This window comes from Pseudonaja textilis, chromosome 3, assembly GCF_049901715.1.
Source record: "Pseudonaja textilis isolate UNSWEBS1 chromosome 3, rPseTex1.2, whole genome shotgun sequence".
Taxonomy (NCBI): Eukaryota; Metazoa; Chordata; class Lepidosauria; order Squamata; family Elapidae; genus Pseudonaja; species Pseudonaja textilis.
In genome coordinates, this window is record NC_141992.1 from 173,073,368 (window position 1) to 173,101,350 (window position 27,983).

Below are 27,983 nucleotides of genomic sequence, written 5' to 3' on the forward strand. Positions count from 1 at the left end.
TCATTCTTAAGAACATAATTTATTTTCTTTTATAAATATGATAATGTTTTCATTTGACACCCAAGAAAAGCAATACAGTTGAAAAAGGCTAGAGAGATGATGATAGCAAATCTCCTGGTATACAATGTATCACTGTTACCTTTAGGTTTTCAACTCCACTTTGAGCTGATCACCTTCATAGAATAAAGATTTTCTTTCATGTAAAGAGTTGGGAGGGAACATCCAGCAAAATATATCATACGCCCTTGTGCTTTAATTTATAATAAAATATACTAATATGAATTGGTAATTAATATTCGTTGGCCTAATTTCTGAAGATTCACAGCAGCTGCTCTTATTAAATGCCAGTGGGCTTTGTAGCTACACAGTATTAACAAAAATTAGGGCATGTATATTTAGATGCTTAATTATAGGCTCATCTTAAGTAATATTTGAGTCACAAGATTGATATTTTGATCAATAGGAGTATTAATCCTGTATGAATAACTATCTACCATGGTAAATAAAAGGAATATCCTGTAAGACAAGCTTTTTCAAAAGCTATAATTATATATCAACTGACTTAACTGATGCCTTGTATAATTTCAAGTTAGCTAAATGATTTCACTGTAGCTTTATCTCTTCACGGTATTCCTAAATGCTAATAATTAAACAGTCCCATAACCATATGAAGATGCCTACTGCTGAAATAGTATACAAATCTTTTGAACATGCAACAGCCCATACAACAATAACCAGTGTTTAAATGGTTAATACTTGAAGTGGAATTCAAACAAGAGCCTTCTGACCTGATTAAGCAGTAACCTTGATGTAGTAACCTTTCTGATGAAGAAACACTCATAAAGGTAGTACACATTTAAAAAAAAACACCCATATGAGCACTTGCTAATTGGATCTCATTTGTATCGGTGAAATGTACTAGTCATATGGTAGGAAAAAATACAGCCCTATATTAAATAACTCTTAAAATACATTTAAAGGAAGATTGATCAAGAAAGCATACAGTAGATGCATCACAAGTTAAATCAACATAAATACAGACTTGGGAATATTATCACATTTGTTAGAAAGTTATGTAGATCTGATTGGATGCAGGGAATACATTTCAGCCCAGTGAAATACAGTTTCTCAAAACCCATTAAATGAATGTACAACGATTTGGTAAACAATATTTAAAATGTTTTATATACTGTCATTTGAATTGATATGACAGAGAGTCAGCCTCTATAGCTTCCTTTTGCGGTAAACCGGTAGTACAGTGTACTTTTATTGGATTGTTACAACTAAATGACAAAATCCTACTCAAAATAATTAAATGGAATTTGTGATGTAGGTATGTATGGAGTCAGACACATGGTTTTCTGTGCTCCTTGAGTCATTTCCAGGTTAGGTACAGTACATGGATGATAAAGCAATTTTATCTGCACTGAATATGCTTCAACCACTTATAAAAATTAGGAGATAAATTGACTATTTCTTGTTGAAATTAGAGGATTTTCTAGATTTAGAAAATTAGCTGGGTTGTTAATTGACCTGTGTGATTGTGTAGCCTTTATTATTATCTGTGATAGAACAGAATATCAAACAAATTGTGTACTAGTATATTAGCATATTAAATTTAATTATAGATTACACAGAATGATGTAAAAACAGCAGTTTGAAAGAGTTGTGGTATGCAAAATGTGGAAATAGTTTTAGAAAAATGGACTGACATTCTCTGACATAACAGCATTTACAAATGCTAAAGTTTGAAAGTAAAATATGAGGCAAATTGGTGTGTTGATTTTTAACTGATTAGAAGTATGCCATTTGTCCAGTAAAAATACAATGTTGTTCTTGCCAGGCAACAAGGAAGCTTAACAACTCCTCAGGAAGTTCAGCACCTTCACATCCAGAGCCTCTGTTGACCTTGGTAGTGAATTTAAGGAAGCTGAAGAGCAAGACGTTTATAATATATTGGAAGTTGACTTGATCATAGTAAATGAATGCACTGCTGATGTTTCTATGCCCAAATCCTTTCTCGACTGAAACTGGTTTGCTAATAATGAACTTCTTAAAACATTTCTCAGTGGTTTCAGGTATATTTAGATATGGGATATCTCCTAGAACATGGGTGTCAAACTGGCAGCCTGTGGGCTGGATGCATCTCGCACAGGCCATGCCTACCCCAGCTCCAAGAAGGAGGAAAAAAGTCCCGTGACAGCAACATGTTGCCATAAGTTTGACACCCATGTCCTAGAAAGAGATGACTAGTCTTTTTGGACTGATTGAGATATAGTACACTTGACAAAAAGGCTGACCATCACTTTCTAGAAGATGATGCCGCCAAACAATTCTGGTGGATCCCAACAGCCTCTACAGCCCTACATTCTTTTACAAGAAAGAAAAAGTAAAAGAAGAAATCCACCATCATCCTAAACTGATTTTGAATGTGTGTTTCTTTCTGATATTGTTTGAAAACCTATTTGCTTAATGGAGACCTAGCTAATACCAATCTCAGCTGCGCTCTTGAAACCTTCTCCCATATCTCACAAAAACAAAGCTATTGGTAAATGCATTGACAGACTGGCCCATGGTAATTTATGACATCCTCTTTAGTTACAAAAGCTGTACATTACGAACATAATAGAAACAAGCTGAAAAGAATGTGCCACATAACATGGCTAATTATCTGTATGCGATTTTCAATTTAAAAATATAAAAGAAATAAAGCCTACTCTCTTATAATGCACAGTTAATTTTGTTTTTGTTTTTTGTGGTGTTTTTTAAAGATAACAATATATTACTAGTTGGAGTGGAAATGAGAGATGGACTTTTAATTTTCCCCAGCGCAGAGGATGAGAGCAAGTTCTGTTCTGTAAAGTTTTCCTCCATCAGACAAGGCCATAATGTTCTTCTTGTAGGTTGCAAGGTTATTGATATCTAATTCCTGTTTTTAAAAAAAGAAAACGTATTTTAAAGCCACTAGATATCATTCCTCTCAACTTGACATCCTCCAGTAGTGTTGAATTGCATTTCTCACATTTACACTGGAGTGATTGGGAAGGGAAGCAGTTGTTAATTCAAAGCTGTTTGAAAGGAGTCGGTTGAGAAATGTTTGCCAGTGTGAGAAGCATTATGTATTTCTGGGATTGTGTGCATGTGTTGTGCTAAACTACTGTTTGTTTGTTTTTGCAGTTGTTATGAATTCAACTGTTGCAGATTATAACCCCTGCTTTAGTGCAATAGGCAGACAGTCCTTAACTTACAAATGAAACAAACAAAATATTAAAAAGTTACGATATTTATGTAGTTACTTACCAGGCACATCTAAATGATATTAAAGTAATCAAAATACCTTTACCATCCCCAAGGCAAGTCACAACTTTTAAACACCCATAATGTTTGAAAGTTAAAAAATTTGACATGCCATATCATTTTCGTTTAGTGACCAAAGTTACAATGGCACTGAAAAAATGACTTATGACCATTTTTCACACTCATGACCACTGTAGCATCCCCATGGTTATGTGATTTTCATTCAGATGCTTGACAACTAAGTCATATTTTGCCAAATCCACCTAACAACAGTGTTACTAATTTAACAACTGCAGTGATTCACTTCACAAACATGGCAAAAAAGTTGAAAGATGGGGCAAAATTCACTTAACAAATTTCTCTTCACTTAACAACATAAAGGTTGGGCTCAATTGTGGTTGTAAGTTGAGGACTACTTGTATAACCCAGTTAACTGGGTTATTAAAAACTTTCAAGAGCTAAAAAAGCCTACTGAATAGCATAATAGTCTTTTGCCAGGTGAGGATTATTTATGTATGTATTTGATTACTTATTTGTCTCTCACAGTGGGCTCAGCCAGTGATGTGGTGCCACCAAATGGAAAGGTTGAATTTCTGGGCTGGGACAATCAAATCAAAACATTGTATTAAACCTAATAAGGCTTCATGCACACATTTTCAAATTTGTTTTTGCAAAATATGCAAAAGAAAATACTGTTATACGAGCAAAGAGCAAAAAAAAAAAAACCCCACATTATTTTACTACAGAATTTTGGTTTGGGAAGCCACTTACAGCCTATTGACTGGGATGCTAAACCTCACCTTAGCAATCTACATGAACCCTGCCCCAGGAGTGACATTGTACCATACCAACAACTGTGTTTCCATTCTTTTGTCACTTAAGTGCATGTTCTCTGCCATTTTACTATGAATTAACTACCAGCAGTGTTGCTAGATATGGACTGCTTGTTTGACATTTATGGTCTCTAAGGGAATATGGTTAATTGCTGCTTCCTGAGGCCTGCTTGAAAGAAAACAGTGGAAAGGGGTTTGAGAAAAGAGCAGCTATTTTTGTCTTTGTTAAGCCAGAGCATTGTGTGGTCCTTTTCAATTCATTGTTAATAGATACCGAGTTCAAAGAAGGAAGACACCTACTATACTTCCAGCCTGGGGACACATCTAAGAGAAATGGCGGCTGTTTTACTAAACCGGTGATGCGAATAGATTAATGTAGGAGTAAACTGAGCTACCTGATATTACATATAGGATTTCATTCATTTTGTATCCAGAATTCTAAATATAGAGCATTTCAAAAGAACTTCTCGAACTGTCTAGACTTGGGAAGAGAAAAAGCCCCATTAAGTACAAGTTAAATGGAAATCTTAGAATTACCTTTTTGTTCTTTTCACAGAGGTCTTTTAGCAAAGCATCTAATTCCTGTTCATCTATGTAGCCATTCCCATCCTGAAAAGAAAAAAAATAGTACTTGAGTTTTCCTATTATTCATTCCTGCTGCTTTCATTGACTTGTTGCAGCTTAGAAATAAATTGAAAACTTTGATCCACAGTTGTTTTTTAAAAAAGAATTCTACTTACTGAATCAAATGTATCGAAAACTTTATTAAATTCCTTTCCACACATTTTAATACCCTAATATTCAAAAGAAGGGAAAATATTAGAACAGAAACGAATCAAGATTTCAGTATATGAAAATACAAAACACTTTTAAACAGGCATACCTGAAACTTAAGGAGAAAGTTTTCCTGCACTGGCAATAACCTTGGAAGAAAACAAGAGGAATTTAGAACAATTCCATAGTAAATAAAGAAGCAGAGAACAGAGGAAGCAAATCATTTCAATTTTGGAATGCTTTGAGCTTGAAACAGAAGTTTGTTAAGAGTTATTTCAAGTTGAAAACATTAATGTTTCATTGCAGGTGTTTTCCACTGGAAATTATTTCCCGCTCACACTACTTCTTCAATGAACAGCTGGTTGAACTCAAAATCGAGCATTTCAAATTGAAACTCTTTCTAGGTCAAAATACTTTGGCTTCAAAACACTTTGCACGCATGCATTTCAATCCCTTTAAAGATTAACAGATGCTGAGAAAGTCAGATGAGCTGAAATCTCCTGTGTTTTGTAGACAAACTCTTTGAGAAGACATTTTTTTAAAAAAAAATGTGTATTTATTTGAAGCCTGGAATTAGGCAAGTAGGTGATCTTGGGCCAATCACACTCTCCACCCAGCTCACGTCCCAAGATGGTTGCGGGGGCAATAGGAGGAGGAAGGTGTGTTGGATATGTTCACTGCCTTAAGTTATTTATAATAATAATAAAGGGATACAAAGAAACAAACAAATTGTTGGCAGTAGAAGAGGATATTGCTAGCTGGGCTTAGAAGTGCTAATGTTTCTTGGAAACCCTCATTTCCTTCCCAATGTCAAAAAACAGCGCATGTAGACATTTGGACAATTGCTTGCTTGGGTTGACCTTTTCCACCCAAGGATGAACTGCTAAGTTTATCCTTGGAGGAACGAGTCCAATACATCCTACTGTATAGCACTGGCTTTGCACTAATTACCAGCATTCCCTTTGCCCGCCTGCATTGTGTCATGTTCCACAACCAATTGATGAAATTTTCTACTTTTTTTTTCCTCTTACCGGGCCATTTCTGTCAGTTCCAGCTTTCCATCATTGTTTTCATCAAACATCTTGAGCTGAAAAGATTAAGTTATAGACTATAATAAGTTTTTTTTAAAAAAAAAATCAGTCAGAATGGGAAAAGTTTGACTTTGAAGTCCTCTCATGTCTGGAAAATATGCTTAACTCAGTGAAACCCAGTAGCCTCTCATGAAGTCATTGTCGCCTCTGCAAATGTTTTGACTTTTAATCATATGTACTTTATTACATCATATTCTTCAACAGCTTTTATATCTGCTGTTACATTTTGTTTTGATCAGGTTGGATCCCAAATCCTGGCATTAAGTTCTGCAATTAGGGTTCATTTCTAAAAGCGTGGAGTATCTCCATGGTACTCTGGAAAAGGTTATGCAGAGAGAATTGCTGGTTGTTATATTCTTCTCTAAAAGCTATCAAACCATTCTTTATATAGAAAAATACCCGACAATGCAGTCTTTTAGACTGATTTTCTAAGATGTTTTTCATACTGATTAAAGATTCTTTTTTTATATATAAAAAGTTTTTAATTTTTTTAATTTTTACACATCTCTTCACGTGGGCAACATGATTCCAGATTATAACACTTGTACATAGCCAAATTTTCATTTCCATTAATCTTATATAATATCATATCATTATGCATTTCACTCATCTTTAAATAAATTTGCATTTCATATTTCAAGTCATTAATTCAATATCAATATCATTTCATCCACACATGGGTTTTCAATTCTTTATCCCCTATTATTTCCATTTTCAGCTTACCACCTATTTTATTTTACATTACACATCATTATTATCCTTAATTTTCTCTAAGCCATTATATAATAAACAATCTAAAAAGAATAAAAGTAAAATAAAGCCAATATATTTAGGATCCACATGGTATTTTTCATTCTCCTACTTTAATCGTAATAAAATACTCTTATTGTACACTTCTAATATCCATTAAATAATCAACTGTATATTTTAAAATGTATTTTAAAGAATCCCCCCAGTAAATCGCTAAGATAACTTCTTAATATATCTCATTTTATCTTCACCTTACTTATAATCATTAATAATCATATTTTTCTTCCTTTCCCCTTTGCCAAAGTTTATCTATATATTTTAATTCATTTCCATTCCCCTGTTTTTAATCCTCTAAAGAAAGGGTTTATAACAGCACAATTCATACATAATTTGTGTGTATGTGTGTGTGTGTGTGTGTGTGTGTGTGTGTGTGTGTATACATATATATTTCTTAAGTTTTCATGGGTATTTATATGTATGATATTCAGCTTTGTTCGGGTATTTTCCCACATCATTATAGTTGTGCTTTTAAAGTTGTAGCAGCGTTTCGGCAGAATCTCATCTGCCATCATCAGGCTTCTGTATTGTGTTCGTCTGTGAGTCAGGTCCCCACAGTTGTTTCAGTTTTAAATTTGGTGCTAGCCTACTGCTGTGTTAGAATGGCTTTTTCTTCATCCTGATTGGTTGGGAGTCTTGGTCTGTGTTTATTGGTCTTGGAGTTTGCTGTGTTCTGCTTGATTGGTGTTTCTAATATCTTCTGTCTCTTTTGTAGCTTTTTTTTTTGTCTTGATTGGCTGGCAACATTGTGTTTCCTGTATTGGAGGCTTTTAGTGCGGCTTGGCTTCAAGTAAATGGACAGCTATCATTTACTAGGAAGCTAGGTTTCATCTGGGTGCCTGGTTGGGGTTTGTTTGAGCTGGAGGTATGGGGGGGGGGGGGTCTGTGGCCAAAACACTAATTGCCAGAACCAAATGCCTGGCAGACAAAACACACATAAAGACTGAACTATGCACCCTGACTAAAGTACTGACAGCCAATGGCTTCCACAAAAGCAAAATCACTTGCCTGATCCACAAAAACACACTGAGTCATAATGGAGACCTAGAAAATGAACAGACCTATGGAACAGCTGTCCTGCCCTACATAAGAGGTACTACAGACAAAACCAGTAAGATACTACATAGGCATCACATCAAGACTGCCTTCAAAACAGACAGAAAAATAGCAGCCATCCTAAGAAACCCCAAAGATAAAATTGACCTGGAAAACCAAGGCATATATGAAGTCCCCTGTGCATCGTGCCCTGCCATATACACTGGACAGACCAATAGAAGAATAAGTACCCGCCTGGATGAACACAAAAATCCAGTAAAAAAGCTGGAGCACACTTCCTCACCAGTCCAACACATGACTTCAATGGCACCAAAACCCTAGCCACTGTAGAAAACCCCAGCTACAGAATTATCAGAGAAGCCATAGAGATTGAAAAAAAGACCTGAAAGCATGAATAGAAGAGATGACTCCACCAGACTGTCAATTATTTGGAAGCCTGCACTCACAAACAAAAAAATCTCCATACCACAAGCCAGGCAAACACCTGGGCACAAACAGATCCCCCCTGATACCTTCAGCTCAAACAACCCAACCAGGCACCCAGATGAAACCTAGCTTCCTAATAAATGATACTCGAAGCCAAGCCACACTAAAAGCCTCCAATACAAGAAACGCAATGTTATCAGCCAATCAAAACAAAAAAAAGCTACAAAACAGACAGAAGATATTAAAAACACCAATCAAGCAGAACACAGCAAACTCCAAGACCAATAAACACAGACCAAGACTCCCAACCAATCAGGATGAAGAAAAAGCCATTCTAACACAGCAGTAGGCTAGCACCAAATTTAAAACTGAAACAACTGTGGGGACCTGACTCACAGACGAACACAATACAGAAGCCTGATGATGGCAGATGAGATTCTGCTGAAACGCTGCTACAACTTTAAAAGCACAACTATAATGATGTGGGAAAATACCCGAACAAAGCTGAATACCTTACATGTAAGTACCCGTGAAAACTTAAGAAAATACACACACACACACACACACACACACACACACACACACACACATATATATATACATACATACAGTTATATAATTCTAAAATATTTCCCAGCAAGTTTTAAACTAAATACCAATGTGGTATTCCCCTTATAAAATCCCTAACCCTTATCTCTAATTTTTTTTGCTTTATTATTTCTTTTAATTTTAGCCAGCTTTCCCTTTTCAAAGTTTGCCTGGTCTTTTTTCCTTCTGGTATTATTTTTATTCCCTTCTGCCTGTCAGCCATGCTTTCCCCCACCCTTTCCAGTTCTCTTTTTTGGGATTTCTTCTTATATAATTCCTTCTTCTTAGTTTTGGGAGCCTTATCTCTTTTATTTATTGTCTCTGTTGTCAATGTCTCTTTTTAAAATCCTTTTATATCCTTTGGCAATAGTCCTTGTTCTCCATATTCATCTGGGCTGTTGTTTCCCTCTTCCGACTTGTCATCTCTGGGCTTTCTTTGTCTTCTACAAGCTGCAACTCCATTACTTTACTAATCAATGTGTCCAGCAATTTCATTCTTTCTTTTAACGTATCTCTCACAGTTTGCAGCTCTGACTTAAATTCTTTACTTATTTCTTCCATTTCTTTATTAAAGATCAATTTTTTTCTATTGTAGTCCCTGCCAAAAGCCTCCATTTCTCTCATATATTTCTCTTTCTTCTATTTTCTTGTTACAATCAACCTCCAGTGGTCCCAAAATATTGTATTCCTTTATATTTTACTGTAGTCCCCTCTTTTTTTAAAAAAACTTCCAGGTTTTTTGTTGTATTAATAATCTTTTATTCCATTTCTTCTCTCTTTCAAATATTTCTGTAACCAGTAATTTTCCATAAAAACATAAAAGAGGAAAATCTTTAACCATTAGGTGGTGCTCTTTATCACTTTCTTTTCAAAATTCTCTCATTTTTAATTCTCTTTTCTGTAGTATTAATGTTACATTTTATCCATTCCAAATAAGTCCAGCATTTTATCCAATGCCTAATTAATGTCCAATTCTCTATATTAGTCCAAATTTAATCTCTAATTTCATATAATTATTTTATTTATGGTTTTTCCTTTACCTTATATTTTCCTATTATTCCCAGTTCACCGCTACCATTCTTCCAAATGCGGAGTCTTTCTTTCCACTTTTTTGGGTTTTCAAAAAAAAGTATTCAAAGTCTTTTATCCAGTTACACGCCACTCACCACTTCCACTCCCCAGCACAAAATTTAAAGTCCCAGCGACCTCCTATCTTCAGGGCAGCCAGTAAACTGCTGCTTCTCCCTGTCTTCTAGGGGAGTAAGTACCAAGCCAGGGAGGGGAGATGCAGTTCCCCTCGACCCATCTGCTGGTCTCCCCCTCTTCCCCCACCCCTACAGTTGGGTCAGATGGTTCAGTTCCTCAGGGACCCCTCCAACAGGGCAAGCACGGATCAAAGCCGCGCAGGATTGTGGTCTCTGATCCTTCTTCGACGGAAACACCACTGGAAGCCCCCACTTTGATTAAAGATTCTGAGTGTAGAACCTACACTAAGTGTACGTTCACAAAGGAAAGCTGGATCAAAATTAATGTAAAGTGCTTTACAAATGTGGGACTTAAAATGGTGGAAACTAAAATTATTATTTATCCCACCCCACCTCTCCAAATCCCACCTTTTGAGGCTGATTATGCCAAAAAATTTCCCAAGGCAATGGCAGTTCACTAAAACATTAATATAGCTGAAATAATGTTATGAATATGCAGTGCATGACATTTCCAAAACTCCCTTGAGTTTCAAGTGATTATCTCCAAAATATTTTGAAAACAGATTTTCCTAATATGATGTCCTCAACTCCCAAATTTCTCCACTGGGATGGCCATTGCAGACAATTCTGTAAATGAAATCCATGCAACACAAATGCACAAAGATGATTGCAGACTATTCTTATACACACATAGATGAACCTGCTGGATTTCTTCAGTTATAATTTCATAGTTTTTTATTCTCCATTGTTTATGAACCCTAAGAAGCCAACTAAATTGCTATCATTTGTCAACTGAATTGTAACTCAAAGTCCAACAGAGTCTAAATAGAGTTATGATACATTATTTTAGGTTCTGTGTGGGTATCTTAAAATGAGGTAGAGCAATTAATTCCAATGAAGAAATAGCAGTTATAGGTCTTACCATAATATCTGTGTATTCTGATAGTTTTGAATCATCAATCTGTTTGTTTGCTTTCTGAAGTAAATCTTTCAAAAAGTTCTGAAACAAAATTAATATATCAAAAAGCAATACTTTGTCTAATCTACTTACAGAATAAAATATTTTTCTTCTAGTTAATTATGGATAGAGAAATAACATTTTCCCTCTGTTAAAATATAAAGGCTATTATCCTAATTCGTACATGCTTGGGGATAAGAATCATTGACCTTAATAGATTTTCTTTCTAAGTAGAAGAATGCATCTTTGAAATGCAAAGGACAGAACTATAGTGAATAATACTCATAACAATTGGAAACTTAATCTGTCTTCTACATTCCAGGTGCCTAGTCCTCTCAATGGGGATGATCAGGTAGATTAGCTTGCATTATACTATAATGTAAATCTAATTATTAGCATTATATTACAGAATAATTCTCCACCCAGCTAGCAGGCATAAGGAATGCTTCTATTCCAGTTTATGTTACAAATGTCACATAGTTGGGAGCTGCAGCTCATTCCTCTGGCCAAGTGGTAGCCCTGACTTCATGAATGTTGGTTATTTTGTGGTCTGGGGCTACTTGAAGATGATTGGAGGTAAGAATACAAACAGCTTGCCTTTTTTTTTAACGAGGAGAGAAATCAAACATTAGGGAAAGGGGGTACATGATCCATTAAGTAGTACTGCTTTAGCATTTCCCCATCAACTAGTCCTCAAGTTGAAGTTAGAATTTTGTTTCCTAAACACAGTTCTTCTTAGAGTTCTAAATGTCATCATTTGAATGAGTTTCATATCCTGTACAGAGCTTTATGTAAGAACGAGACTCCCTTTGGGTAGCTGTATGCTGAGCATGCCTGACACATGCAATAGGTCAGAACTAATTTGGTTAAGGTAATTTCTCATCAAACACTCATGATTTTCTCTGATACCAGCTTCTTCCAAGCAACAGGCTGGGGGAAAGGGACCTTAAGCCCTTAGGAAAACCCTTGGCCCTTCCCAAAAGTAATTTCAAATTAGATCACAGACTATGCATGACCCCAAGGTTACAGGCTTTCCATTCCTGATCACTCAGTTCTGGCAATGCCTGTTCTTTTAAATGCAGGTTCCATAATTAGTTAGCAGAGCCAAAGTTGCTTTCCTGACCTTGCAAGAAAACTTTGTTTCCCAGATGGGCAGCCAGTTGCCCTACTTTAGTGACATGATAAAATTCTTTATTAAGCTAGAAGTTTTGAGAGCTGGGGAATTATGAATGCCTATCACAAAAAAACCCACATATGCTTGTTCTAAATTTTTTTCTTGGTATTATTTTTGCTTTTAATAGGAATGGGCACAAGTGGGAAAATGTATAGATAATTCAGTTGGTCTATTCTAGGTTGCTCATATTCTAGCTAAGCAGAAGCCCAGAATAATTTGGTTATTCTATCTGAGAAAACTATGAAAGGTCTTAAGATCAGATAGGGCACATAATCTGTGTGTGTTTCCTTAGATTGGCTCTGATAGTGTTTAAAAACATAATCTGTCCACTTATGCTATCAGCTGTCAATTGCCTGTTTATTTATTCATCAAATTTATATAGCTGCCCCTCTCACAAAAAAGTGACTTGGGGTGGCATACAATAAAAGTATACGCGTTTAAAAATATCCAGGAAAAAATGCAATTAAATTGATGGCAGCAGATGTCAACTACAATGGAACTTCCTCAGTACTTCATTCATCCCCTGGGATATCCTGGCCTGATAGGATAACCTGATTTTAAGGGACTTCCATAAATCTTGCCAAGTGCAGTTCCCTAGCAGACAGGATCCATAACATACCTCTTCTGTTGGATCTCATGGGATCTGATGCTACTTGTGTGTCTATCCTCAGAAAAACAATTTTGTGGTAGGCCTTCTTAGTACAATAGTCATCCATTGTTGAAGAAGTTTATGCCAGTTGACACATTAAAAACCTGGCTATATCTCTTGGCATTATCTGGCTTAGGACATTAAGAAGTTCTATGCTATATGTAGTTATATCTGGTTTTATTTGTTAATTTTATATCTTTATCAGTATTTGATTATATATTTGTTGTTTTAAATCTGGCTGAAGGGCAAAATACCTTTAGTAAAAAAATAAACCAATTCCTAGGCTGTACTCTTAGAAGATATAACTACATAGATGAATACCTTACCTTCACAGAGAAAGAAGTATTTTTAAAGAAATATAAGCTAGGGCCCATCTCCCTGGTATTTAGCTTTCTGTTTTCCCATCCATTGTTTATTCCTTCAATCCCATCAGAACAATGGTACAATCCAGAAACAGTCTGTCGGCATTCATTTGTAATTATAATTTTTAAATGTTGCTGGTATCATATATTTAGGACAGAAATAGCGCAGTAAACTCTTAGTTTGGTACAGCTATGTTGTACTGCCTCTACTTTTAAAGACTTTTTTCCCCCACAACTTCTTTCTGCAAATTCTTTTGATATAGAATGCCCCAAATATTTAAGAAATTATTATAGAGATTTTCTTACCTTAAGCTCTTCGGCATCAATATATCCACTATGGTCACTATCATACTTTCGCCATGTCTGGAATTCAGAAAATAGCAACTCAAAAAATTGTATAAATCTATATACAAAATTTTACACCTTATCAATGCAATTTTTCACAAGACAAAATTTATGTGGATTACCTGCATGAAATCTTCACTAGATTTTAGCTGCTGGCATCTAAAGAATAATAGGAAATTTTCTTCTGTTGGCAGTATCTGAGCAAGCTGAAAGAAAAAAATTAACTTCACTTTAGAATTGTTCTTCCAAGTAGAATAAAGTACAGATTACTGCACTATGTTTCAAGAAGGAAATAAGAAGCATTTTCACACAATTGTTTAGTGGTTTGTAAATACCAGGTACAATCCATGAATAATTTCTTCTGTATCCAATATACTGAACTATGACATCACTAAACCAGAAATATAAAATGACACGAGTCCTAATCTGATTAATTTTGTTTTAGCTTGGTGCAATATTTGCTTTTACATTTTATAAGTGGCTAGTAGTGATATGTGAGCTAGCCAAGAGTCTTCCGTTTGTTGATCCAACCTGCACATTTCTATGATATTTAAATCAGTAACCTGGGTTACTAACTTTCTCCAATTTTCAAATGGCTGATTATTATATGCTAATGAAATCTTAATGTTGTAGTGATGTTTCATTGTTAAGAGAAGCAAAATAACTTTTAATATGGATTTGGAGATGAGAAAAGGATCTTCCAACTACCTAGATAATTTTTGTTTTTAAAAGTTGCAGTCTTTTCCACTAATATTTTCAAATTTCAATCAGCTTCAGATAAAGAGGGAAGGAGGAATGATAGGTTCTACATTGTATTCCACAATTTCCTTTAAATTATACCATTTAAGGGATGAAGTACAGTTTCATAAAAAACAGTGGGAGGAAGAAACAAGAAATCAACGTTTTTTTAACAGTGGAAAATGAGGAAAGGCTAAAGTTAACATCATCTAGAAAATTAGTAACAGGAGTCCGAGAAGAGAGAAATAGTGCATTCAAGACCTTTTCAGAGGAGTATTTGCCTTTGGCTTATTTTCTTGTAGTGCCATCCAAGGAAGTGCTCTACTTTCAAAATGATGAGATGTATCAATTATTTCAATTCAAGAAAGAAAACAAAGTCAAAATAAAATTTGAAGAATAATGTTAATACTTTGAGCTTTCCCCCATATTGAAGTTACTAAGCCGCTGACCTCAGTGGACAAAAATGATGGCCCCTCCAATAAAAAATATTACACTAACATAAGATATAATGAGAAGAAAGGTAGGCAACAGAATGAATGAACATTCTGCTAATGAGCATCTTAGAATCTTAAAAGTCCCTGGCCATCTCCAGGACTCAGCAGGAGATCACCAATCTTTTGATATTTTATGATTTAGGTCAACTGCTAGGCTTCATCTGGTAGAAGACTCCGTATCAGTGACGTTAGAGAAATATTGTATTGTAGACTATCATGAAGTTAACATGATAGTCTACAATAGTTAATTTATGGCAGTAAGAATGTATAAATGACTCTTATACACACTGTGGCTTCAATTCACTTCTACCTCCTGCACTTCCCATGAATTAACAGATTCTTGACATAATGCTTGATGGCCTTGAAATCAAGCAGTTACAATCCCTGCCCTGAGAACTGTTGGCTTCAGGTCTAGAACAAATCATCCATTGACACTATTTCAATATTGTGAATATTTTCTGTAACAAATGTCATTTTTGAGAGTGAGAGTGACTTTGGAAAATACCTCCCATAGTGAATCTGGATTTTTTTTTCAGGAGTTGATTTCCAGAAATATCATGGAATACCTGGCCAACCCTTGATCACTAATTGTATGGCAGGGACCAGACGCTTATTTTTCTTTCAGAGGAATTTTTTTTCAGAGCAAAAGATGAAATTGCACCATCTGAAACAGATCCCACAAAAGGGACACAAACTTTGTAAGATGATCTGTTTTGAACCATCTTGTGGTCTTGAGAATATCATATATCATGATTATTGCTGCAACCGGGATACACATCTAGCAAAAATGGTCTTACATCTTTCCATGGTTTATCAGAAAATAATTCTAATCCTCTTAAATACTCTCCTCTAGATTTCTTTAAAGGACACAATTTTCTGTTTTTGCTTGAACAAAGCAAATCCCAAAACAATTGGGATCTGTCTGTTGTACTTGACTAAGGAGCACAGATTTAAATTTAGGCTGATCAAGGTATGATAAAAGCTTCAGTTACACTAATATTTTGAAAGGGAATAAATGGTATCAATCTATCCTCTTTTAGTTTATGATGAAATATTAGTAATGTCTTGGCTAAGTTGCATGAATGGCAAGTAGAGGCAGCACAGCTAAGAGTTCACAGAGTTTGCTCAGAGGTATTGATTGAGTATATATCAGGACAAATTCAATCTACTGCCACCCCACTACTATTTTATAAAATCATCTCAAGATGACATGCAAATAACAAATGAGTTCCCTTCAAAATGAGAACATCCAGATAGGAGAAAAATAAATGATATAAATTGTACCCCTTCCATTCCTCAGACTAGAGAACTATAATCTGACTGGGCCATAAGACAAAAGATGGCTGTATAATCTTATACCTTAGTATTAATAAAATATACATGTATTATAGTATATGCATGTCACATATAATGCCCTTACTCCGTGAACTGCCCTGGATACCAATTTACTTCCAGGTCCATTTCAAGGTGTTGGTTATCATCTATAAAGTCCTACATGGCACAAGACCAGGTTCCCTCTCGAACCGGCTTTGCCCAATCTCAGGATCCAGTCTCACTTGATCAAGCATGGATGATATACTACAGACCACGTCAGTCAAAGAATTTTGACTGGTGAGGTCTAGGAAAAGAGACTTCTCTGCCGCTTCCCCCTGCTTTGTGGAACATCTTGCTCCCAGAGGTAAGGAAAGTCCCTCAATCTCTTGCCCTTCCACAACTATGGCCCCTTGAGAGCTTCCCCCACCTGTAATAATCCAATGCATCAACTCAGGAAGCTCAAACTGCCCAAGAAGATGCTGATACAGATCTACAGAGGAATTATTGAATCTGTCATCTGCACCTCTATAACTGTCTGGTTTGGTTCTGCAACCCAACAGGAAAGACACAGACGCCAGAGAGTAATTAGGACTGCAGAAAAAACAATTACTACCAATCTGCCTTCCATTGAGGACCTGTATATTGCACGAGTCAAAAAGAGGGCTGTGAAAATATTTAAAGACCCCTCACATCCCGGACATAAATTGTTTCAACTCCTTCCCTCAAAATGATGCTATAGAGCACTGCACACTAGAACAACTTGTGTCTAGTTGTTCTAGTGTGCAGTGCTCTATAGCATCATTTTGAGGGAAGGAGTTGAAACAATTTATGTTTCATAAGTTTAGTTTTCCTCCAAATGCCATCACTTTGCGAAACAAATAATTCCCTCAACATTGTCTATTTACAAAGTCTGCACTATTATCACTATTAATCTTCTCATCATTCCTTATCACCCATCCCCTCCCATTTGTGACTGTATAACTGTAACTTTGTTGCTTGTATCCTTATGATTTATATTGACTGTTTTCTAGTCTGATTTGATTGCTTATTGTACCCTATGACTATTATTAAGTGTTGTACCTTATGATTCTTGACTCTTGACAAATGTATCTTTTCTTTTGTGTACACTGAGAGCATTTGCACCAAGACAAATTCCTTGTGTGTCCAATCACACTTGGCCAATAAAGAATTCTATTCTAAGTGATCATCTTAAGATTCCTCCCTTTTGATTGCATTATTCTATGCTTTTGAAATTTTTAACCCTAATTTAATTTTTAATTTCTAATGTTAACTTTTATACATTATTATTGATTATATTATATTGTACAGTACCCTCTTTTCAGGAGATGGGTGGTTTAGAAATATGAAATATAAATAAATATCATATTTTGTGTCTCTGCACAGCTATGACTGTACAGCATGTAAATTAATGCAGAATAAAAAGCAATCTTACCTCTACAATTCCTATTTTTCCATCAGAACTCTTTGAAAAATGGTCCACAAAAGTTTTCATTTCTGGGGTTAAGTCCTGTAAATATAATGCATGTTGATTACTTTTTTTAGGCAAAAACAAAAAGGAAGCAAAATCACACTCCTTCCCAGAAAGTTTAGCCAAATTCCAAAGTTTGCACTGCAGAGTAGATGGAGGCTGGCCTCCAGACAGAGGCCAACCTCGTTAAAAAAGAAAAGATACAGCCTTAATTCATTAAGATATTAGCATTAAGATTAAGAGGTATCTTGGTAAATAAAATAAAGTTCATGGATGGCTGAAAAATAAAATTATAAAATGAAAAATCTGTGTTCAATTTTGATTACATTTCAGATTATGATTTAAATATATAAAGAAATCTATGACTTAAACTCAAAATTCTTGTTCTATCTAGCTATAATGAATATTAGTCACTACTATGTATTCTTGCCATTCTCACAATTTCAGGGTGTTCCCTTTAAAAGAACTATTTTTCCTCTTGACAAAGTATGTGAATAGCGTTCCAGAAAGGGAGTTTTATACTCTTTTACACTTAGTGTTCAATAAACAGTGATAATCTACTCCTTCCATCGTATGTACTCAACCAGGAGTATGCAGAAGATGGGTGACAATATCCATTCAGACGTACGTCTAAATGCACGCAGCAACACAGTAATCCAGGGAGAGTGGGTCAGCCCATTGCCAAATAACTCTCTTTTTTACATAAACTAATCATGCCTATGACTAAAGATTGGCACAAGAGAACCATGAAACCATCAGCACAGCAAACATAATCAGAAGTGATTGCCGAGTTTCTTGGGAAAACATTTTTTCCCTTTCTGCTGAGAATGGGATCAGTGGGCAGGTTCAAGCTGCACTCAGTTTGGCTGGTACACTGTAAAAGCTCGTTTTCTGCCTTGGAATGAATCTATATTATGCTATGCTACATTAAGCTAGTTGGTATTCCCTATGATTTTTAGTAGATTTGCTCTAGGCATAACTATGTTTGGATCTGACATATAGTTACAGTATACATTATTACCAATGAGCACGTTATGTTGCACGTGAATGCTGACAATTCTCAGACAAAGAGAATTCAGTTACACAGTACTGAATATTCGAAATATATGAATGCAAATAGCCAGATGTTGTTCTATGATGGTTTTAAGAGCATCACTTTACAATGAAATCTGATCGAAATAAAGCTGACTTTTGCAATTGACTGATGGTAATTTGTCAACGCTGATAATGTTCACGTGGTGTTTTGGGAGTGCATCTAAGGTGCCTATTACTATTGGTACTATTTTTGCTTTCTTTTGCCCTAGTTGTTCTACTTCTAGCACATAGCCATTGCCATGTCTTGTTATCTGCTTTGCCTGCTAGAGTTCTCCTCCTCCTCCTCCTCCTCCTCCTCCTCCTCCTCCTCCTCCTCCTCCTCCTCCTCCTCCTCCTCCTCCTCCTCCTCCTCCTCCTCCTCCTCCTCTTCTTCCTCCCCCTCCTCCGTTCAGGCTATGAAATACTTTGCCTTGCCATGTCTCTCTTCTATTGTTCATTTGGTTTTTCTTATAGGACAGTTTGGTTTCTCTGTTATTCAGTAAGCCTTCAGTAAGTTATTCAATAACATTGAGTAAGTCTTCATGGTGTACCAACTTCAGCACATCCTATTCAATGTCCTTCAGATATTCTTCTTTAACTTGCAACTTTCATGCCCTCCTATGCTCATTGGTAAGTAGAGTCTGTCAACATTGATACTTGGACAATAGACACAATTCGTTGTCATTATCTTTCTGGACATCCTATCCAGAAGCTTTTGTTTCGCTTGAGTCCAGCAAATATTGGAATAGATACACATTCCAGATGTATATCTAATGACTGGAATTAAACAGGTGTTAATTGCCTTGATAGTATTGTTTGGATCTTATGATCTTTTTCAGTCAAATGATGCCTTCACTTCTAACATTATTGTTATTATTATACTTGATCTCATAACCAGATGTTTAGTCTGCATTTATCCATCTAATGACCTGGGATAGGCAAATGATGTTTAATGGTATGTAAGCTGTTTCAAATAGCTATCTTTTGCAATTGACTGATGGGTATTTTGTCAATGCCCATGGTGTCAAGTGATGCACCAGTTCTTTTGGTATCATACCCAACAAGGCATCTATTATGATTGGTACAATCTTTGCTGTCTTTTACCATAGTTATTTTACTCCTAGCTGCATATCTTTTATTTTGTAGTTTTCTCCAGTTCACTCTTTTCTATTCTGCTGTCTTCAGATTCTTCAATGTCCTGTATCCACACATTTTTCTTCTTCTCAACAATTGTTAAATCTGTTATTATTATTTTATGTTGTTTGGTGCATGTTACCATATTATGTCACTGTTTTTATTGCGCTTCTTATCTGTAAACTGTTTACAGTCCTATGCAGAAATACATAAGACAGCCAATAAATAAAAATAATACAATTATTAACTTTTCAATCAACAATCCATACTCATTAAAACTAAAGTATCATGGTTTCAATGTGACATGTAGAATAATGACATAGGATTCTCATAGATCCTGAAGAGAAACTATTGGAAGGCATAACAAGTATAATCACTTATAATTATTTATCAATGCAATGGTGAGCACCTGGAATTATCAGAGACTTAGCTTTTTTGGCAAACCTTGTATTGGAAAATCAAACAAAAAGAAAAAGAGGTGAAGGGAGATTTTTTTCCATTCTCCCTATAATTAAAGCAAATCTGAAATGGGACAAAAGCATCCAGAACTTAAGGCAATTAACTGTGGCATGAATGAAATTGACTCTGCAACTAAATGTGGCTGTGCAACTAGCTAATGATTAAATGTTAGTACCAAGCTATGTTCATACTGTGATCATTTTACTGGGCACTTATTAATTAGATATAAAATTCAACAGAAATCAAACGCTCAATAAGTCATCTTCCTTAAACTAACGTCATCTAACTAGATGACAGTGAACAAAAAAAATATGCCAGCTAAGATATTCATCCTACCAGTTGTAGTCCTAAATCATATCTAGAATGTCTGAGTATGAAGACAGCTGTTGCAGATAAGCCTTGCCCAGAAACCAGTAAAAAATAGTTCTCATCAATATTCAGAAAAAATATGTATTGTATGCTATGAGTGCCAACAACTTCAACAACTTTTAAAAATGTCAAGTCACACATCAATTTATTTCTATTTTATTTTTCTTTCAAGAAAGCATTTTCAAACATCTACGTTAGACACATTAATTCCTAATGAAATTAATTAATTCCTAATTAATTTCTAATTGTCCACCATTCAGTGTGTGAGAGTGTGCGTTTTTGAATCTGTGTATTTTTGTATACTGCGTGCAGAGCTGTTTCGTGGCCACAAAGGGGCAGAAACATATTTCAACCTATATAGCAAGGTTATGTTCTTACTCTAAAAGAAATTCCTTTATTCACACTAAAAAAATCCACAGTGCAATTAAACATTTCAATAGAGGAAAAAACCAAGATGGTGAAGTAAAAGCATCTAGCGATCAGAGTGCACGGTAATTTTCTATTTTTATCTTATAATATCAGGCTAATCCACTTTTTAAATTACTGGTTCCGGAACCATAACCATATTTGACTAATCTCCAAACAACTAGCTGAGAAGAACTGTGTACACATTACCACCAAGAGATTAACGCATGGGAAGGAGGAAGAAATGACAAAGAATGAATTCTGTCTCACAGATATTGCTCAAATCATCTAAGCAGCAAAACAGATGACATAATGGAATTTTAAAAGCAGGTGCCTGAAAACCAAAATGTAAGTAATGACAGCACCTACAACAGCATTATCACTAAACCCCTGGACATACTTCAAACAGATATGAATTGGTACTTAACAAGATGATAGTGCAGAGGACTTCTAACATGGGGGAACCAAGTTCCCTAGACCTTTTAGATATAACAGTCTATTCTCCTGAGGCAGCTTCATGCTCAACTGCAGCATCTCCTATTTTTTTTAAAAAAAGACTTCCAGGAAGAGATTTCTAAAAATGAGACTACAGAACTCATATCTAAGCAAAGTTCATCGATTGCACAGACCGCAGTACTAATTTTTTACTATTTAACAGAAACAAAATTGAACGTGGATTCACTGAAAGAGTCCCTTGATGCATTTTCCCAAACCTTCCGCAATAAATTGACTCACCTTGTTGAAGCAGGAAACTGTAATCCAAAAATGCTCAAGTGACTGTAACCCTAAATACAAACTTTATACCATGAACTGATGGAGAAAAGGGAACAAACGCCAAATAAATCTGCCCTCCAAACTTTGAGGCATAGGAAGGCTGAGGATCAAGATCAAAACAACCTCATGTTGCAAACTAATCAGATTTACTTACAAATCAGCTTTAATAGTCTCAGCAGTAGATGGTGAGATTGAAGAAAGCAATACATTACTCCCTAAGTCAGCTACTTCTATGTCATAATTGTGTGATTGATTTATATAGGGCGAAATGGCTGCCTAGCAACAAATTTTGCTGACATTCAAGCAGTCTATAATCCCAAGTATGCTTTTCAAAATTAAATCCATGCTGACCACTTTCCTCATATTTCCACTAAATCTTTTTGAGGCACATATCTACTCATTCATTGAGTGATTACATCAAGATACTACCATACTTTAATTTTGAGAAATCAGGAATGGATGTTGTTGCCCCAGTTACAAAGATAACAAACCAGCCCTATTCTTGGGAGAAGCTTATTTAGATAAGTAACTTCAGGCAGAGAGAGAAGGACAAATTGCAGCTGAACCTCTGGAAGCAGAAATAATTGAAACCTTTGGAACTTTTCCAGGTTACAAAGAGGAGGACTTAGTAGAGAAGTTAGAGGACCTTACACAAACTTAATCCACAGCGGACAAGACAATTGCCCCATTGATTTGGTTTCTTGCCCCATGCAGAAGGTTCAAAAGTGCTATTAATATGAACTTATCTCCAATGTTCATCAAAGAGAGACAAACAACTAGCTTGTGTCATTGAAGAACCCCAACATACCACCAGGAGCTGCAAACATAGACCCACATATATCTGAATTTGCAGATCAGCACTTACAGGTTTCTCAGCCTCATTAAAGGGCACCTGGATATCGGATATATACTGCTCCAATGCTGCAGTTGACAGTGCAGGAATCGTGGGATATATAACTCCCTATCTCAGTGTTTCTCAGGAAATGCCTACATCAATAACTTTTCCTAGCCCAACTGAATGACATCCAACTAATATTTAGTCCCCTGTCTTTTATTTCCTGGAACATCACAGGATGGAAATCCAGGAGTAGAGACCCATCTTTTCTGGCATATATCTCTAGTTATGACATAATTTTTTTTCCAGGAAACATTGTATGTGGCTAAACTGTTAGTCAAAGGGCTTAAGACAATTACATTGGAAGCTGTGCCTAGCATAAGACATGGAAGGCTTTGTGGGGGCTTAGGCATTCTAACATCTGCCTCATTACAAGCTCAAATAACTAGTTTACAACTAGCAGACCGATATGCATTGGCAGCTTTCCTGCAATTCAGGAAGAGCCAACTCCTCAGTCATTAATGAGTATATTCCACCCCGGCAAATATGATTACAGATGAAACAAGGGATAAAATATATACGTATGTGGGAGATTTAAGGATTGCATTCCCACTAGTATCACTTAATACTAGTGATGACTTTAACGCAAGAACTGGAGCCAACAATAAATCACTCTTTGCTAAACTCCATTGCCAGCCATTGTTTCCTGGAATAACATCTATTTTACTCTGCCAATCTAAGGATGTATTGTATTCAGTGACCGTAGAGGATTTTGTCTCATTTCAAACTTTTACAAAACCATCTGGTAGTATTAAACGGAACCACCAGTGATGATTATCCAGTTATGTTTACCCACTGGTCCTGTAGCAATACTTTCCTATTAGACTATGCTGGATGTTCCAAAGCTTAATTCCCTATCTATCTTTGTTACTTTGCACCTGAAATTTTTTGACAGGTTGTTTTTACCCTTTTACCAAATGCAAGTGTGGCCCATGACCTTTGCTCTATTCATGATGAATGGACACCTCAGCATGCAGCATTAATCACCAACTTTCTTTGAGGGAAGTCAACCAAATCTCTTTACTCAGCCATAGTGGATAGCAAGTTAACTGTAATTGTTCTGGCTAGCTTCAATAACCTAACAAAATTATTTCAATCATTGTTAACTGCCCTCCCCCAACTTATTGCAGTTAGGCATGATCCAAGGTTGCAATTTTCTAAATTGTCACCTAAAATTATTTTGAAACAAACAAAATTGACCTAGTGAAATTAAAAATACAGCAGTACTGTTGATGTATTAAAAAAAGAGGGGAATGCAATGTGAGTATTTGATAACTTTTGATTGTGGTTGCCAGTGCAAAAAAAAATCCTGCCATCTTTTGGGGAATGGTAATTCCATCCTTTTCCAATAACTTAATATCTATTCATTGCATACCATGTTGTTGCCCTATGTGGGAAAACAGAATTCCCTGATGGACTTGGGTATGACCTCTCTTTTCCCACTGAGCCCACCACATATTCAGAGATCAGAAATATTAAACTAGGTATAAAAGGCTCCAGGTTCAGAATTTATTATGTATGAATAATAAAAAAAATAACTTGGAATGATGGATGCCAGTGCTAGCTTCACTTTTCACAGCAGTAGGTCATTTGGCCATGATACCAAAGGATTGGGGCTTGACTAGTATAATACCAAGAAGGGCAAAAGGGATGATCCAGCTAACTACCGCCCAATCAGTTTGCTAAGACAGATTAGCAAAATGTATGACAAATATCTGCAGGAGGCAAAACTAATTGACGGACTTGATTCTAAGAATATCCTTAGGGATGAAGAGGCTGGGTTTAGAACAGGACACTCAACATTAGAGCCGGTGCTGCAATAGCACAACTCAAGACAGCCCTTTATCGATTCAGCATTTATTGATTTCAGGTCAGTTTAGATCTATCTAGATTTAGTTTAGATTAATATATGGAGTTTAATTAATTAATTAAATTGGCATTAATTAAATTGACATTAATTAATTAATTAAATTGGCATTAATTAAATTGGCATTAATTAATTAATTAAATTGGCATTAATTAATTAAATTGGCATTAGTTAATTAAATTGGCATTAATTAATTAAATTGGCATTAATTTAAAAACTACCACAAATGACAAATGTCTATTCTTGCTGCTCATCCAAATGCATGAGAAAACTGATCAGACTGATGGTCAAGTGTAGTAATACAGGATGCGTCACAAAAGAAATACCTGTAAGGAGGGGAAATAGACCAGACTGTGTATTGGTTCCAGATTTATTCAGCTATTATGTAAACTCATTAATGGTTCACCTAAGTAGCCCTACCTTCCATTCCCCTAAATTAGCCCAAAGACATACCAGTTTACTTTTGTATGCCAATGATGTGATAATCCTGTTATTAACCTCCATTGGCCTTAAAAGAGCTCCGAGATCACTTATCATCACTGCACTGAGGAGGAACTAATAATAAATTATGCTAAGACCAAGATCCTTACTTTCTCTAAATGCCCAAAATAGAGAAGCAATCCATTGAGCAGGTTAAGGTGGGCAATCCATTGAGGTGGTTAAGATTTTTAGATATCTATTACTGCATTTAACCATCAGTCTTATCAGTTTTCTCACGCATTTTGATGATCAGCAGGAATAGACATTTGTCATTTGTGGTAGTTTTTTAAATTTATGCCAATTTAATTAATTTATGCCCATTAAATTAATTAATTAATACCAATTTAATTTTCAAGCCTCAGGAAGCAGAAATGATCACCTGGATTATATTTCCCACAATGGACAGAGTTGTGCATCAACTTATTATTTTTCCAGAGGACCACAGTTTATTTCTGCTGCAATTAAGTTTTTGAAGCTAAAGCCCAAGCACAATTGCTATACAGGGCTCAATTAAGACCACAGAACAGTATGATCATTAGGAAAGATTCAAACAAAATTTCTAAGAAGCATCTTCCAGGTTACCTGCTGCATTTCAAATGCAGCACTTCGACAGGAAGCAGGAGTCAATAAATTCAAAGCTAATCTCTGGATAAATATCTTTACCTACTGATTGAAGATACTTCACCATTCTAGCATACTGACCCATTTAATATTGACAGACAATTACATATATTCCTGAGAAATAGCGACCCAAAGGAAGCTTCTATGGGTCTGTAGAGATTCTCGGTCATCCAAGTCATGGTTGTCCCATAGGTGTTTTTTCAAGAGGCAACTGGGCTTTCTTGTTTTTTCTTTTGAAGATGTTTCGCTTCTCATCCAGGAAGTTTCTTCAGCTCGGACATACCAGATAAACCTCCAAGTGCTTCAATAACCCTCTAAAAGGATGCAAATTACCAGCTGTCTACAAGAAATATAAATCCTTCCATTCCCCACTATCCTGTCAGGGCTGAAGGAGCTTCTTGGATGAGAAGCGAAACATCTTCAAAAGAAAAGAAAAAAACCAAGAAAGTCCAGTTGCCTCCTGAAAAAGCACCTTTAGGTGAGCCTCTATGGTTCTCCAGTGATGCCATCCTAAAGTTAGATCAAGCCAGGTCAATACTAAAGCCAAGGATCTTAGATGCAGAAGGTCTTTTTCTCACAACATAACTGGAAATTCAAATATTAACCAGTTTCATATTTATATCATATCACAGCTCTCCAATTTAGAATGGTTTTATCCTTAGCTCCATTTAATATTCTCCCCACAGCTATCCTGCAAGAGAAGTATAGGAAAACCATATGAAACCCAATATTGGTCCTGTGATGTGGGTGCTATAGAAACCACAGCCCATGTTCTTCTATAGTGCCAGTTCTACAGGGATGTTCACAGAAAGTTGATCACACCTGTTTTATTCAAATTGCAAGGGATTCTGATAGCTTTTATCTGCATACATGTTAAATAATAAACTTCTTTCTCAAGTTGCAAAAATATGTATAAGGTTTACCTACAAATGGTTGCTAATGGTTTTTGTTGTTAGGGGAATAGCATTGTCTTGTTCATTTCATTGATTGTCTTTTTATTGGCAATAACTGGAATAAAGTCTCTCTGTCTTCCTTTTCAAATGCTGTTTAATATTAACCCAGAGTTGGAATGATCCAGTTGAGAGGTTGATTCACAAGGTTTTGCTTTTTATCTGGATTCCATATTTCCCAGCCACAACTTCTCCTTTTATCCAATTGCATTTAAGCTGATATGTGCATGACCAAACTATGTACATGGTCATCGTCATCCATTACTGGAGCATGGTTATTGGAATTAAATATTATTTTTATTTTTATTAAATTTATATGCCACCTAACTCCCAGCTACTCCGGGCATTTTCCTATTCCTATAACATTTACAAAAGAAGAAGAAGAAGAAAAGGCCCATCTTAACCTACCAAGCCAGCTTTCTGTCGTGCCTGCTGCAGTTCTTGGATAAAACCTTGCAGTTCGTTTCCATCCATGTATCCATTGCCTGTAACACCAAGAGAGAGAACACAATGGTTACAGCTCTAAGTGGTTTCTCTCTTTCCTCCCTGCGTGCAAATTAACAGAGCAATCCCGTGTTTAGATCAAAAGTCCCACTGAGTGCAACCAGACTTCGGGAAATACTTATTACGGGTTGCAGTCTTGGTTTCAGCCTCCCCAAGAAGAACGCCCCGTTTCCTTCTAGATTACGCGACTGTGTTTTAACCGGAGGCGCTTCGGACTTTTAGAGGCTTTCAGCTGCCGAACGAAGGGTAAAGAGCTAGAAGTCCTAACGCCATCGGAGCGACCGACCGCTCGGAGGCTGGTCCGCCCCTCGTCCTTCCGAAAATGTCGGTTTTCTCAAACGTCCCCTCGTTTCAGATGGAAAGAAGTAAAAGTTGCAACTTGCGCCCGACAAAGTTTCCTGCTTACAGGTAGAGCAACGAGGAGGAGGAGGAGGAGGACGCCGTCGCCAAGTCCCTCGCCGAGCTTTGAAGTTGAGTGTTTTCACCCCACCCCCCACCCCCCCACCCACGCCCCTCTTTCTCTCCCTCCCCCTTCAGTTCCGAGCTTGACGGAGTTAGGAGAATGGGACAATGCTGCAATTAATCACCATCAGCGTCGTAATGGCGCCAGATCGCGAAAAACTGGCTTGCCGAGACCATCGCTTCTTGCAGGTAAGCCTCCGCGGTCATGGCGCGAGTCTTGGGCAAGCGGCGGGCGCAAGCGAAGCAGGGAGGTCAATGGCGCGGTTGCTGGGTGCCTCTGTCCGCGGTGCTGACCGGCTCTCTGCCCGGAGAAGTTCTCCTCGTTCTCAGCCGAGGACTCCCTATTTATCCACTTCTTTGCCTTCGAGCTCCGCCCTTGGAGCACTCCT

General features: G+C 36.4%; 1 protein-coding gene across 1 annotated transcript; it reads right to left on the reverse strand.

The window, feature by feature from the left end:
• On the reverse strand, positions 1-27,959 carry CALB1 (calbindin 1). The gene is made up of 11 exons (XM_026705994.2): positions 27,720-27,959; positions 27,037-27,113; positions 17,565-17,639; positions 13,688-13,771; positions 13,527-13,583; positions 11,000-11,077; positions 5,936-5,991; positions 5,014-5,053; positions 4,871-4,924; positions 4,668-4,739; positions 1-2,929 (listed from the first exon to the last, which is right to left on the reverse strand). Exons 1-11 carry the CDS (start codon positions 27,799-27,801, stop codon positions 2,816-2,818), a joined length of 789 nt encoding a protein of 262 aa, XP_026561779.2. The 5' UTR covers positions 27,802-27,959; the 3' UTR covers positions 1-2,815.
• Between the last annotated feature and the right edge of the window lie 24 nt (positions 27,960-27,983).

What these genes read in the sequence shown, in the direction of transcription:
- CALB1 (XM_026705994.2), bottom strand. Translation starts at nt 27,801, where the DNA reads ATGACCGCGGAGGCTTACCTGCAAGAAGCGATGGTCTCGGCAAGCCAG. An exon ending in TTGATGCCGAAGAGCTTAAG is followed by an intron (nt 11,078 to 13,526) that starts GTAAGAAAATCT and finishes ATTTTGTTTCAG; the next exon opens with AACTTTTTGAAAGATTTACT. An exon ending in CAGAATACACAGATATTATG is followed by an intron (nt 5,992 to 10,999) that starts GTAAGACCTATA and finishes TAATCTTTTCAG; the next exon opens with CTCAAGATGTTTGATGAAAA.